This window comes from Diabrotica undecimpunctata, chromosome 2 (assembly GCF_040954645.1).
Source record: "Diabrotica undecimpunctata isolate CICGRU chromosome 2, icDiaUnde3, whole genome shotgun sequence".
Lineage (NCBI taxonomy): Eukaryota > Metazoa > Arthropoda > Insecta > Coleoptera > Chrysomelidae > Diabrotica > Diabrotica undecimpunctata.
In genome coordinates, this window is record NC_092804.1 from 8,627,272 (window position 1) to 8,642,277 (window position 15,006).

General features: G+C 32.0%; 2 protein-coding genes across 3 annotated transcripts in view; both read left to right on the top strand.

Moving 5' to 3' along the window:
* Positions 1–2,519, top strand: part of Mi-2 (chromodomain-helicase-DNA-binding protein Mi-2 homolog) — a 28,233-nt gene extending 25,714 nt beyond the window's left edge. For both annotated transcript variants that reach the window (XM_072522192.1, XM_072522193.1), the window contains exon 24: positions 1,884–2,519. In XM_072522192.1, coding sequence (XP_072378293.1) covers positions 1,884–2,020 — 137 coding nt within the window. In that variant the 3' untranslated portion in view covers positions 2,021–2,519. The remainder of the gene's footprint in view (positions 1–1,883) is intronic.
* Positions 2,520–6,771: 4,252 nt separating this feature from the next.
* LOC140434142 (nardilysin-like) lies at positions 6,772–11,073 on the top strand. Its single transcript, XM_072522194.1, has one exon. It carries the CDS (start codon positions 7,070–7,072, stop codon positions 10,085–10,087), a length of 3,018 nt encoding a protein of 1,005 aa, XP_072378295.1. The 5' UTR covers positions 6,772–7,069; the 3' UTR covers positions 10,088–11,073.
* The last annotated feature ends 3,933 nt before the right edge of the window (positions 11,074–15,006 follow it).

Below are 15,006 nucleotides of genomic sequence, written 5' to 3' on the forward strand. Positions count from 1 at the left end.
TGTAATCAACACACCGGAAAACAAAGTGAATTGTTGTTTTCTTTTTCTTAGTTCAATTTGATTGATTCATCTTGTCATAAGACCAAATGGAGAACAGATAATCTACATATCTCCATAATGCTCTGGGCTTCTGGTCATGTTTCTACACAACGTTTTGCTCAAATTTGACACCAACAGACCTACTAATAATGGAGATAATGAAGAGCATATGGCTAACCCAAAATCTTGTTTATAAAAATCATTGTCTAGTTGAAAATAGATGTTGTCTGTACATGTGTTAATAGCTCGGTTATGGCTCAGTTATTCAGTTTAATTTTTGTTTTTAATGAATCATTGCTCTATAAGTTGGTATTTGCTTATTATTGTGGAAAGTTTTTTCCAAGGGCATATTGGTGAAAAAGCTGGTAATATCGAAACTGAACAGCATATTGTTAAGATTGTAATATGAGGAGTATACTCTCAAAAGTGTACAAACTATGTACATGTTTCCTAAATTTTCATTAATTGAAAAAAAAAATAATAACTTATTTCGTATGAACAATTAAACTAATTTTTCTTTTCTATTACAATTATATGACAACTACGAGTTAACATGACGAGTTACATAAAAGAATATCTTCTCACTTGGAATACTACATCTTTCAACAACAGCTTTCTATCGCCACCTTGATTTTCCTTTGCAGGAAGGGAAGTTCTATACAACATTTTTGTTATTGTATCAATTCGCTTCCTTGTTATACCCAAAACATCCATGTTTTGCCATCCATCTTTCTTGCACACAGCATTTTCTTTTCATTTGTCAGAATATAAATGTATGTTGTGAATATTTTTTGGGCGTTTACGCTGCGTGGGAACTATTTTGCAATATTTCAGCAGACAATTATCTTGAAATGTTTTCTTCTTCGTCTTAAAATATTTAGATTGGACACATTTTATTTCGTTCATTTGTAGTAAGGTATATTGGAACGCACCACTTTTGTGTCTACGTTCCAGATAAATTAGGAGCGAATGTGGACTATACCTAAAGTAAAATCCATGTCTGTACAAACAAACAGAAAAATCTTTGATGTAACTTACCACAATTTTTTTTTGCTGACTTCTTTTCCACAATGTGGTAATACGTTTCCTCTTTCGTGCTTTATTACTAGCTACCGTAGTAACTTTTATCTCCATTACACGATTTATTACTTTAAAAATTACAGACAACTAACAGATAATGTAAAAACAGAACGTTTTTAGCGCGAAATTTGTATTGAGAATTCTGTACAGGATATTGCACGCTTTGAAATATTCGCCACTAAAAACAAGAAAAACCCATTGGAGATTTGTACACTTTGATTTTAAATATTGGATCGGAGATTATACGGTTTGAAAATTTAATGTCATTGGAGATTTTACGTTTGTGAATTGAAGTCTAATTTTCGGCCTTAAAAATTCATTGGATAATGACTATTTTGAAAAGAGATTTTCTATTGTTTCGATTCAGGGCTAGAAACTCGATGTAATGCGACATCTATCTCATTTTTTGTGAAGTATGGAGATTGTACACTTTGAAACTATAACCCTCATATAATTCTGCTAGTTTATGTAGAAAATGTCTTGTAACCTTGCCTGCTACACATTGGAAAAACACATAGACACCCTAAAATGGCTCCAACTAAGCTGATTCATCTATTGGAAACCTAAAAAAACTAAATTTTTCGCGCGTTCACTTGGCAAAATATATAAATGAATATGTAAAATATATGACTAGGTTCGTTCAGCGTAAGTTTTGTATAAATACTTTTTTATCGACCAATGTGATCTTTAAAATACAAATGTAAAATGTATAAAACTAGTTTTTTAGTTTATTATTTATGGTAATTGTTATTTGTATTTTTTAGCACAAGTAATGAGCCAGTTCCCGCCAGGCTTTAGCGCCGGCAGCCTTCCCGGATTCACCGGCTCGACCGGAAACTTCTCCAACTTCAGGCCACAATACTCAGTGCCGGGCCAGCCACCAGCGGGATTCCCCTCATAATATTCGTTATCTAAGTGATATCACGAAAATAGCTCAAATCCCTTAATCTAATTTATTACTTGTTTCACACAAATATTTATTTTCGAGTTCATCGGTCTGTGTCTAAAAGTTTCGTTCATCTTCGTTGCTGAGACTTTGATGTAGAACATGTAGTATAAAGCGACTCGATCTGCGATAGCGGCAATAAAGTTTGTGTGTAGGTAAAGGGCTTTCTTAAAAACACAAAAGTTATTGATGATTCTTTTACTTTTTTGAGCACATGTTCTGTGTGTTTGTTTACGATTTACGCAACAGGACCAAAGTGTTTTTTTAAAAAGATACGACTGTAACGATGACTTTTCTTAACGATTCAAATAACAGTTTAAAAACACCAAATTAGAGTAACTATATGGAATACATCAAAATCTTATATTTTCCTTAGTTTGCTCATACACTTTTAAAGTCTTTTTTATTATATGTATACGTTTTCAGTCCATTCAATAAAACCGGATTTCTTAAAGTGTTTGTATTTTTTACCCAATAAAAACGGAGCGACGAAAAAATAAAGATTAAACGAGAGATTAAAAGAATTAAAAATAAAAATTAAAGATTTTTTAGTATTCAACATGGCGGACGGAATGAATGTGCCGTCACTTCTCTCTCAAATAGATGAGGGAACGTTGGAAGATAAAACATTTAAATGTTGTAAGCCAAATAAAACGATAGTATGTGTGGTGTGCGGAAAAAGTTATCATATTTCCTGTGCCATTAAAAGCAAGCTAAAAATTTTATTTTATAAATAAAGCATTTAATGTGTGACACGCGTATGGTGGCACAATCTGATATTACTGAACCCATGAATCTAATCCAGTTAGAAAATAAAATGCTAAGGCACTTATTGGAGGAAAAATGAGATAAGTATAAATTACTGTTAAATAATAATGAACTTTTAAAATCTAATAACTATTTGATGCAAGAAAAGGTCGATTTATTGAAGACGGAGTTAAAAAACTATCACCCCAAAGATAAAAATAAAATACCAATTAAACTTAATTGACCCACAAAATGAAAACATTGAAAATAGATATAAACAACCAATTCAATCAGATGTTGACAATTTTGTATACAAAGAAATAAATTGTCAACAAACACACCTAACTTAAAGGTGGAAAGCGAATATCAAAATAATAAAATGGATGAAATATTGCCTATAGGACAGGACTCTAAATTTCCAGATGCCCAACAATATGTGCACGATTTTAGTGATTTTACAACAGTGCATTATAAGAAAAGACAAAGAAATAGAGTTACGAAGAAGAATATTGGATTTTGATACAAGATTTTGGTGCCGAGCGTAAAGTTTGGTTATACCTTTATAGAATTAACCTTTTCACTGCGGCTAGTTATAAAAGTAGTATGGTTTCTGGTACGTCTGTTTCATGCCCGTGCTGATCAACACGGTTGCCGCAGTCAGTCGGTGAAGTACTATGGCGTATAAATACGGTTCACGCAGTGTATCAATACAGTCTATTCAGGACTGTATTTACAATTTAGTAGAAGTAACAAGTAACTATAAATTTGTTGTTGTTAGATTTTTGAAAAATAAAAAAAAAATTAAATATTCTGAAAAATTATCATTATTTTATTTATTATTAGTAATTGTAGCAACAAGGTAAAAAACTACAAATGGTACACAAAACATTCAAATGCAAAATATAAATAAAAGTTTTGACTACATTAAAAGGAAAATTTAAAATTTGTTATACAATGGTATTTTTCAAAACATGGCGTAATGCATAGAGGCACATTACAGAATATGTCTTTTAGGTCTTTATCAAAGATTTTAATGTCAGTATTAGACCCAGTATAAATGATAAAGTCCAAATTGTAGCCTCCCTCACAGTCACATAACACGTGAAATTTAATTCCAAATCTGTGCCTTTTAGAGGATATATACTGTTTAAATGCTAGCCTTTTCACTTTTGTACTCCGTTGTTTAAATTTAATAAGTGGTTTTCGGAGGGTTAACCGAAATCTGTTTTTTCAGGATGTTTATGCCAGTGATTATTAATCGCTTCCTCCAGTTATTAAGAAAATTGAATTTTTTTAGTTTGAAGGACTGAATAATTTTTCAAAGCTCTTTTCAATTTTGTAAATAGTGAGATTTTTTCAGAAATCGATAATAATCACTGGTATAAACACCCTGAAAAAACAAATTTCAGTGATTCTTCCAGAAACCACTTTTTTTACCTTTTTCAAAAACTCCCCTTTTGTATTGCGTCTGTTTAAGTTTATAAAAGTGGTTTCCAGAGGCTTCACTGAAATGTGTTATTTTAGGGTGTTTATACCAGTGATTTATCGATTTCTAAAAAAAATCACTTCCTCTAGTTACTAAGAAAATTATTTTTTTTAATTTGAATGCCTGAATAATTTTTTAAAGCAGTTAAAACAATTCCCATTTTCGGATTAGTAGAATCCGAACTCATGAAATAAAACAATGGATGGATGGATTAATACTTTATTGATCCTTTGAAGACATTATTCAAAACATTAATCGAGCCAGGTAAAAAAAATGTGTAGAACAGTTTAGTTATGTTGTCCTGTTGATCCACCAGGAACGGATGGTTTAAGAAAATTTAAATTTGGTAGACACCAAGATAATGATTTTGTGTTCCGTTGTAGTACCAATGAAATAAAACCCTGGAGTAGTAATTTTATTCTACCATCTGTGGCGCACCCAGAGGGGGTTTTGGGGGTTAACCCCGCCCCCAAGGGCATATGAAGTCAACAATATATAAAGAATAGTAGGAAAATGTAACTTGTCTTTCACACACAATACAAAAAATCCAAAACGATTGAATAATTAAATTACCACTTTAAATATGTAGAACAATAATTATTGTATAAAACGAGTCTGTTGTGAGTAGGATGCGCCTACAGGACTGTATCTGCGGCGGCCTTGTGGAATATCACGGGTTGTGTTCCTCTGCATGTGTTAGCAGTAGAAAAGAGACAAGGAAAGGAAAGATGGCAAGAAGAGTGAAACAAGGAAGATGTTGTTCAGTGGACAAAGATGCTGATCCCGATCCTAAGGGACTGGGTAGATTGTCTGTTTTAGGGCGTATCTTCATAGGTTCAGAAAGACAGATACAGATAAATGCCTATACTGTGAATATTCCTACATTGTTAGTCATACAATGCTGAAGTGTAATAGATGAACAGTGAAGAGAAACAGAATGTATAAAGAAATAGGTATGAACCCTGTGATTGTATTTTTATATAATCGTCTATATCGCTATAAGCGTCTATATTCTTTGCTGATAGTAACCATTTATTAGTTGGCATTCAAATGTGTCCAGTTTTCCAAGTATGGTAAAATGAAACCTGCTAATCCAGGTTTTTATTTTATTCTTACTACTTCGTAACACAAAATCGTTTTCCTGGTGTCTACCGAATTTAAATACTTTAAAACCATCAGTTCCTGGTGGATGAACAGGACGACGTAACCGAACTGCTCGGCGCATTTTCTTTTTACGCGGCTTTAATCGACCATCGCCCAAATAAGTGATTAAGCCAAAATATCGCTGCCTCTCCATCGTACAAATTCAATTATGGTGAATTATTGTATTGTTCCTTTGTGTACAAATCATGGAAAAATTACAAAAAGGATGATGATAGCAAAGAATATGCGTCTATAACGTCAAAACTAGTGAAACCATGGCAACAGCACTTACGTCTTACGTCAACGTCATATCCCTCTTGCTGTCATGTCATACCACGGTTCGTAGACTTACTTTACTACCAAAGAATATAGACAGCGTCTATATTCTTTGTTACTACGGTTGCCTCTTCCGACTGGGGTGGGGATGCTTGAGTTACGTCACCAGAGTACAGAAAAATATAAAACCCATTTATTGTCACAGTTTGTTCCTGGTAATTATCTTTCAGTTTTTATTTGCTTTATTACTTATCATTTCTTAAATATCTCAGTTTACTTTATATTTTTGTATTTGAAATTTTGGTGTTGTTTTCTATAAAAACTTATTTTGAATTATCGAAGAAACGTTATTTATTGTAGTTGTACATCGTACCTATTGTCTTCGTATCTTTTTATAAGGTGGGTTAAAACTTTAAAATGTCATTGTGTATTAACGTAATAATAATGTTGATGAAATTTTAGAATGCCAGGTACAAGTTATAGTGTGACCAGTTGTAAAAATAATCATTAATGATCAATCAAGGAAAGATATTTAAAAAATGGAAAAAATAGTTATGTAATGTAATTCATTCAATAGTTAATCCAGTATTGATGAAAATTCAGTAAACACGACACATTATCAGTGTAAAATGGAGATTGAAGTCCTAGATTTACGTAAATCCTGCATTAACATTGGATAAACGTTAACAACCGGTTCTGATTGATTATATTTATTTCATAACTATCTTTACTATTTTCCACGCATAAAAGATATAAAAACGACGATTAACAATGTTAAGATACAAATTACTGTACTCTCGTGACGTAATTTCGGACATAATGTTTATTGGTCGTCGGAAGAGGCAACCGTAGTAAGTCTACGAACCGTGATGTCATACTTCCACCTAACGCAGGGAGCAAAAAGACATGTCTTTTTGCTCGATGACCTAACGTGACTAGTAGCGCCGTCGACATTACGAACGACTGGGCCATGCAATTCACTCTGCGCACCTTTCTTATTCCACTTACAGTACTATTGGTGGTGTACACTGTGTGCACGCACAGTATAAAAAATTCTGTACGTGTACTCTCAAATAGTTGCAAAAATATTCAAAACTCAAAAAATGCACACAAAACAATTGACGTCAGTAGTTGGCGCTACAATCATCCAAACAATGCTTCGATATCCTTTTATTTGTCTATAACGAGTTTTGAAGGTGGTCTATTTATATTCGTACGTCAGTTCGAAATTTAAATGTATTGTTCACCCATTCAAAACAAGGTTTCTCCTTTTTTCTAGGGAATTTATTAAAAACAGGGAGTGCGTTTCTTCATGATTATTGAGTGGTTTAAACAAGGTCAAGGTGTTGAAAATGGAAGACCATATAGTTGAGGTTTTAAAAACTCCTATAAAAAGTGAAAGTGATAAAAAAGAATACAAAATTATAAAACTGAAAAATGGTTTAGTTGCAATACTTATATCTGATGCACAAAATATAACGGAAACAAACGATTCAAATGAAATTAATCAAGCAGAAACTGAGAATGAAGAAAAAATGGCAGCTGCCACATTGCAAATAGGGGCTGGATGTTTGTGTGATCCTGTAGAAATCTTAGGACTTTCGCATTTTCTGGAACATATGGTTTTTATGGGCAGTGAAAAATTTCCGTCAGAAAATGATTTTGATTCCTTTATTAGAAAAGGGGGTGGTAGTACTAACGCCTGGACAGAATATGAAGAGACATCATTTTACTTTGAGTGCCTTGAAAAACATCTACCTGAAGCTTTGGATAAGTGGTCACAGTTTTTTATAGCTCCTTTATTAAAAGAAGATGCATTAACTAGGGAAAGAGAAGCTGTGGACTCCGAATTTCAAATGGCCTTACCAAATGATGAATGGAGGAAGGGGCAACTGTTAATGAGAACAGCTAAAACAGGCACACCTGTACATGTAAGCTTTCCATGGGGCAACTCAAAAACTCTAAAAGACAATATATGTGATGCTGAGCTGTATAAATGTCTTCATGGACATAGAAAGAGGTACTATTCTTCACATAACATGACTTTAGCTATACAAGCAAGACTTCCATTAGATACATTAGAAGCTTATGTCAAGGAGTTTTTCTCAGGTATACCAAATAATAATTTACCTAAACCAAATTTTAATGACATTGTTGATGTTTTTGATACACCGGAATTTAATAAAATCTACTACATTAAACCATTGACAGAAATAATTCAACTGGATCTTGTGTGGGCTTTACCTTCACAAAAGTATGAATATAAAAGCAAAGCAGTCAAGTATTTATCACATTTGTTGGGGGATAAAGGTAAAGGTAGTATTTTGTCCTATTTAAAGAAGCATATGTGGGCTTTGTCATTGGATGCTTTTTCTGAATTTGACAATAATTCTATTTTTAGCTTTTTGACTTTAAACATAGTATTAACAGAAGAAGGGTTAAAACATGTCTTTGATGTTATTGAAGTAGTTTTTGCTTATATTAACCTTATAAAAAGAGTAGGTCCACAAAAACAAAAGTTTGAAGAAATGAAAATAGTTGCTGATACAGATTTTAGGTTTGAAACTCAATATCCAGCTAGTTATAATACATCTACACTTGCAACTAATTTACATATATATCCTCCTGGAGATGTGATTTCTGCTAGTCAGCTATACAAAGAATATAATCCAGATAAAATAACTGATGTACTTAAGAAATTGATACCCAAAAATTTACTTATTGCTGTGACTACAAAAGTATTGCCGGATGGTTTACAATTTGACAAAAAAGAAAAATGGCTACAAGCTGAATACACAGACGTACACATTTCTGAAGAACTATTAAGTAAATGGGAGTCTGTAGTGCCATACAAGGAACTCAGTCTCCCCCCTCCTAACCCTTATTTAACCAGCAATTTTGATATACTACCTTGCACCTCCAATCACCCTGATTATCCACAAAAATTAATAGATACCACCAAATGTGAGTTATGGTACAGACAAGATCAAAAGTTTAAGCTACCAACAGCTCATTTCAATATCTACCTTTTAAATCCTCTTACCATACAATCACCAAAAACTTTTGTCTTGACTGATTTGTTTGTTGAGCTATTATCATTTGCTAAATGTGAAGAAGCTTATCCAGCAACTGTTGCCAGTTTGTCTGCATATTTTATAGCTGAGGACAGGGGAGTTGCATTTCAAATAGAGGGGTATAATGAAAAGTTGCCATTGTTATTAGAATTAATGACAAAGTATATATTAAATTTGTCTGATCATATAAATCAAGATATATTTAATGGGCTTAAAGAGAAGGCTTTAAAAAAATATTACAACAAGCTTTTCGGAACTTCTTCTTTAGGGCGTGAACTTGAAAACAAACTCTTGATTAGAAATTATTTTTCACCTATAGATACTTACAGAGAACTTTATAACCTTACTTTTAATGATATCTTAGAATTTATAAAACTTTTTCCCAAAAATCTTTATGTTAAATCTCTTGTTCAGGGAAATGTTTCGGCAGATGTAGCATGTGACGCCATTAACAAGCTTGTTAAAAGTTTGGATTTTGAAGAAATACCAAAAGAAAAATATCCCAAATTGTCTGTACCACAGATACCTCTGGGGGAAAAGTGTCTGTTTGTGGAATCATTTAATAAAAAAGATGCCAACTGTATTACTTCAAATGTATACCAAGTAGGGTTATTTTCTCTAAAAGATATGGTTCTTATGGATATAGTTATGAGAATAATTGATGAACCATGTTTCAACACTCTCCGTACAACTGAACAGCTAGGATATGATGTATCTGCTTATGGACGCAGATTGCATGGTGTATTAGTTTACTCTTTACGTGTTAACTCTCAGGCTAATAAGTATACTACACAATATTTGGATTCCAGAATTGAGGCATTTTTGAAACAGTCTCAAAAACTAGTGGATGATACAACTGTTGAAAGTTTAGAGAAGATTAAAGAGGATTTGATTAAAACAAAACAAGTCTGCGACCATAATTTAGCAGAAGAAGTAAATAGGAATTGGCAGGAGATTACTGATGATGACTATATGTTTGACAGGGCAAAACAAGAGGTAAAATGCATTAAGACTATAACATTGGAGGATATCAAGCTATGGTGGAGTAAACACAATCACTTTGGTAACCAAGAAAACTTCCGGAAGATTAGTTTTCAAATAGCTGGGCATGTTCAAGGTAACCAAGCTACCTCTACTGAAGAGGCAGTTACAGATGGGAGTGGCCTTAAAGATACAGCACTGAAAATATTGGGTGATAATAAAAATTTACCAGAAGGGAAACCTGCTGGATACTTTATTGAAGATATTGAGGAGTTTAAAAATAGTTTATGTCCTTTTTCAAAAGCAGAGAAATAATTACAATTGTTATTTATTGTTACAATCGCCTTATCTTGTGGTAATGCTGTAAAATACTAAGTTTTAAGAACCTGTATGGATCAACGCAATGTTTTCAATAAACTAAAATAAGTTGTCATAGAAATAAACCTTGTTTTAAATACATGTCATATTATGTAAGTATATGTAATACTGTGTTCAGTTTATAAAGTTTTGAGGTATTTTACATTTGTTTTTTGTTGTAACTTTTTAATTTTTGAACATTTTTAATATTGGCTCTACTTAAATAAATGTTATGGGAAGTTATTAATATATTTATTGTGTGTGTTTGTGTTTATATTTGTGATTGTCTATCAAGTGGTTAACACTGAGGAACAGAAAATTTGTTGCTCTTATGTACAAACTTGTCTTAACTAATTTGAGGCTGCTGATTTCAAATCAGCAACCTCAAATTACATGGTTGCATTTATTTTTTTATGTTATATAATATTGTTTTGCATAAAAAGTAAAAAAATTTTAATTTTTTTTATTAGTCATAATTTTGCAATATTTTGAAAATTTAACATAAAGATTAATCATCATCATCAAATCTTTGTGTTAAATTCTTTTAACATTTTTTTTTCTATAGACTTCCTTTGATACAGCTTTCAGATGCAGGTTTTTATTGTAATCTTGCTTGACAAACTGAATTCTGATCCATTGGTTGAATCAGTGCAGTGTAGTTGAAGAAACATCGCAGTGATACATTTATCCTTTGTTGTTAGTTCTCTAATCTTATGATGTCATAAGTCGTAGATCCACCTATGCGCTATTCACTTGCTAACCTGCTGAAGAATTCACTACTATTCAAGCGGGTCACAATATCCCTTTTACTATAATTTTTAGGGTTTTGTGATTTTCGCTGTAGTTAATAACACAGTCTTTATAGTTTATACAATTTAAGTGTTTTGTTACATATTTTTATAATTGCTTTTGAATATACATTAATAAAAACAATTTTTAAAGCATTTACTTGTTTTATTTTTCTTATTATTTATTTATCAAGGGGCAATCACCCAATTAAAATACAATATAAACATTATTGATAAACTACAGAAGATTCTTAACGCAACCTACATAAATTCAATTTAAAAATTTTAATCATACAAAAAATAAAAGTAGGAACAGTAAATAACAAACATTAACAAAGGATTAGGTATGTTCACCATCGAACTAGTTCAAATAAACGAGTCTTTCAACTGAACTAATTGAACTAGTTCATTAATTTTCATAGAACTAGTTCACTGCGAACGATTTGCATTATAAATTCAACTTCTGAAGAAGAAAATAATGAATGAATGAGATCATAATATTTATTATTTTGTGAATGGGTTGGACTGACTAGTTTAAAAAAAGAAATGCAATTAGCCTCAGATAACAGATAATAATTCTTATGAATGTGACAATAGCATAAACAGTCTTATTTTAATGTCATAATGGTTCGGATCTTATGCCCATGTATTGGCTTGGACGTTGCCATGCTGTTTTCTTTCTTGTATTGTAATTTTGAAATAAAGATTTTTAGTTGTGATTAAAATGATTGATACATTTACATAAAATATAATTTTATGTAAAAGTGAGAATGAAAATGTGTTATTTAATGTTCCTAGAAATTTCACTGATTTTCTTTTGTAAAGGTTCTTTTAGAAATATCCTAATTAGATATCTATGAGTGTAAATAATACGTTAATATAATAAAAATAAATCATACGGTTAATAAAAAACAAATCTTAATAATTTTTTGGAAATAAAAAAAAATTTATTTGCAAAACATTTGGAAAATAAATTTAAAACATTTAAACCTAAACATACGATCGAAAGAAATGGTTCCGAACCCGAACTACTTGTACGGTAGCGAAAGACTGACTTAAAACCGAAGAAAACGGGCGGCCAGCGCCGAGCTTGTATGATGATTGAGACGAGACATCTGGCAACCAGTTATGTTAGGGTTGGATTTCGATTTCGGTCCTACAAATAGTTCTTTCGCGAACTAGTTCATTTTTGTGAAATAGTTCTCTTGAACTAGTTCGTCTAAAAGAACTAATAAGCACACCTCTACAAAGGATGTACAAAACACAAGGACATCAAGCTATCACACCTGGTTCTTAAGCTGATCTTTAAATTCTTTTGGAATACTATAACAATCCAACCTTTGGGAATATTGATTAGCAAACCTTGGTGTTCTAGACCAGTGGCGCACCCAGAATTTGTCTTAGGGGGGGGTTTGAAATTTTTTTATGCTACCTCCATTTTGAGTCCCTAAAATTTGGGTTTTAGTTTAATTTACAAGTACTAAAGATAGCAGTGCCAAAGATTCAGGTATCTATTATCCTGTCTACCAACTAAAACCACCCTCTCTTACTTGTGCGCCGTTGACTGTCGCACTTACCATACCCCGAAAGTGGGTCAGCCACTGTAAGGCTGACGACAGTTTTGGAACACTCCCTTCTCTTATCTAGATCTTATCTATTGTTCTGAAGCTATTTTCTTGTGGCATTTTAAAATAATTACTATTTTAATGGGAATAAGCCACAATTGAAGGTTAAAATAAGGTTATTGACGTTTGACATTAATTCAACTTGTAAATACAATACATTTTAAAGTCGGCTATCGCCGTATTCCAGTTCTCCTCCGCCAATCCTCACGGTCCAAGGCATGCTCCTCCTCCAAACCTCTCGATTCCATCGCTCTTCTAATTCCTATTCCTTCTTTCCATGAGCGTCGAGGTCTACCTCTTTTTTTTTTCTTCCATGAGGCTTCCGTTTGTGAGGTTTTTGGGGCCAACGTTCGTCGGGCATTCTCAATAGATGTCCAAACCATTTTGAACCTCTTTCTATTCTGTCAATGACCGTTTCTGTAGCATTCATATTATTTCTTATAGATTTGTTGATCTTCCTTTCCTGCCTTGATGTTCTAGCACTTCTTCTCAAATAATCCATTTTAACTGCCAACAATCTTCTCTTCAGGTCTGCATTAATTGTCCATACTTCAGAGCCATAACAAAGAATTGATTCAACCATGGTTTGCCCTATTCTTTTTTTATTCCTTTGGAAATGTTGTGTTCCCACCATAAGGAGTTCAGACATCCTACAATTTTACGTCCCTATTAATTCGGTATTTAATTTCGGTTTCTCCCAAGCCGTTCTTAGCAATGAGTGTACTTAAATATTTAAATTTTTCCACGTCCTTGTCTATCAACACTTCAAACCTTGCATCTGAATTGATAGGTGATGTTCACTTGTCACTATCAAGAATATTTAAACTATCTTCACTACGGAAGTAATCTTTATCCATCATATGTATGTATTTATTTCTAGTATTGTATACTTGAATTATGTAGGTACATTCCAAGTATAATATGGTAATCCAGGAATAGAAAAATTAACCCGGTTTAATTTATTTACGGCCACCATAGACATAATATGCAATATTTTATGTCGTAGTTTTAGTTAAAGAATAGATTAAATTATTTCACATTTGACATAAATTTCTCAATCCGAGCCTGTGTTTTCCGTTTTAAATATGGCGATCGCGTGCTGGCACAGTTCAAAGGCGGCATCTCTGATTGTTCTTCATTATGTGACTGAACGATTGCGATTGAATCCACCCATTACATTTTGAAATGCTCTTTTATTAGATTGCCGATGATCTGGATATCGCTCGTCATAGGTTCTTACTGCAAGGAAACAGTTTTTATTACCTTCACCTTATTCACACCATGCCTGCCAGTTCTTCTTTTTTAAAATTCTTTGTTAACCCTAACCGTTGTGAAATAATTAAAATTCAAGATATTCAAAACAATTTGATTTAAAACTGAATTGTCAAATTGTGAAATATACCTTCATAGCAATCTTGATTTTAATCGTATAGGAACCCTTCGCCATCTATAAATTCTTTATTTTATTTTTTGTGTGCTGCTTGAAGATATTATAGTAAAGTAAATAAAAATATTAAATTTAATTCATGAAATACCACTTTTTCCACTACAATTTAAAATATCTCCAAAATAATAATGAAGTATAGGCATATAATATACTTAGGACAAATTAAAATATAACTTAACATTGATGATATTGATATAAAATAAAGGGTGATGCGTTTAAAAATACTAAGCTAATAGTGAATTGTAGTTTTGATTTACTCTGTATTAGACTTAAAGAATATTAGCAAAATCAATGGCTTTTATAAATTTTGACAATGATTTAGAATTATGGCTACAAGAGGTAGCTGCTTTTGTAATCATTTTCAATTATACAAGGCGTTGAACTTATAACGATTTTCATTAAAATTTGGTTATATTTTTTTAAATATTTGTAGGTATTCATTTAGCGAGGAAGTGAAGCGGATTTTAAATTAAAAATAAAATATTGGTAGCACCGCAATCATCTATTTTTGCAAATTATTTTTTTGCTATCTATTTAACAGATTTAACTGACTTTTTAATAAAAAATATAAATTTTTTAATAATATCTGTCTCAGAAAATATAACCATAATATTCGAAATACATTTTTAATTGTCTTTTACTAAGTACAAAAGAAAAATTAATTGCGAAAGTGGGGCAAGGTGAAGAAAAGTGGATTACGGGTTGTATAATCTGTAGGACCAGCAGTATTTAAAAACTTCTCTTTGTACTTTTCTTTTACATCTTGCTTTATGTTAATTTTTTAAATTTTTTTGTGGTTAAATTCAGAAAGAACAAAAATTTGGACAAGCTCTGTATACATTTCTGTCAAATATTTAAAACAGATGAAATGACATAAAACAAGCGGTTTGCGCCTGACATTATATTACAGTCGCCCAAATCATGTTTCTATATTTCAGTACCGATCTAGAGGTGAATGTTGACGATGGTCTATTTATATGTCTAGGTCAGCTGGTCAGCATTAGATTTAAAATTTAA

Coding starts and splice junctions, on each gene's coding strand:
- LOC140434142 (XM_072522194.1), top strand. CDS start 7,070: ATGGAAGACCATATAGTTGAGGTTTTAAAAACTCCTATAAAAAGTGAA.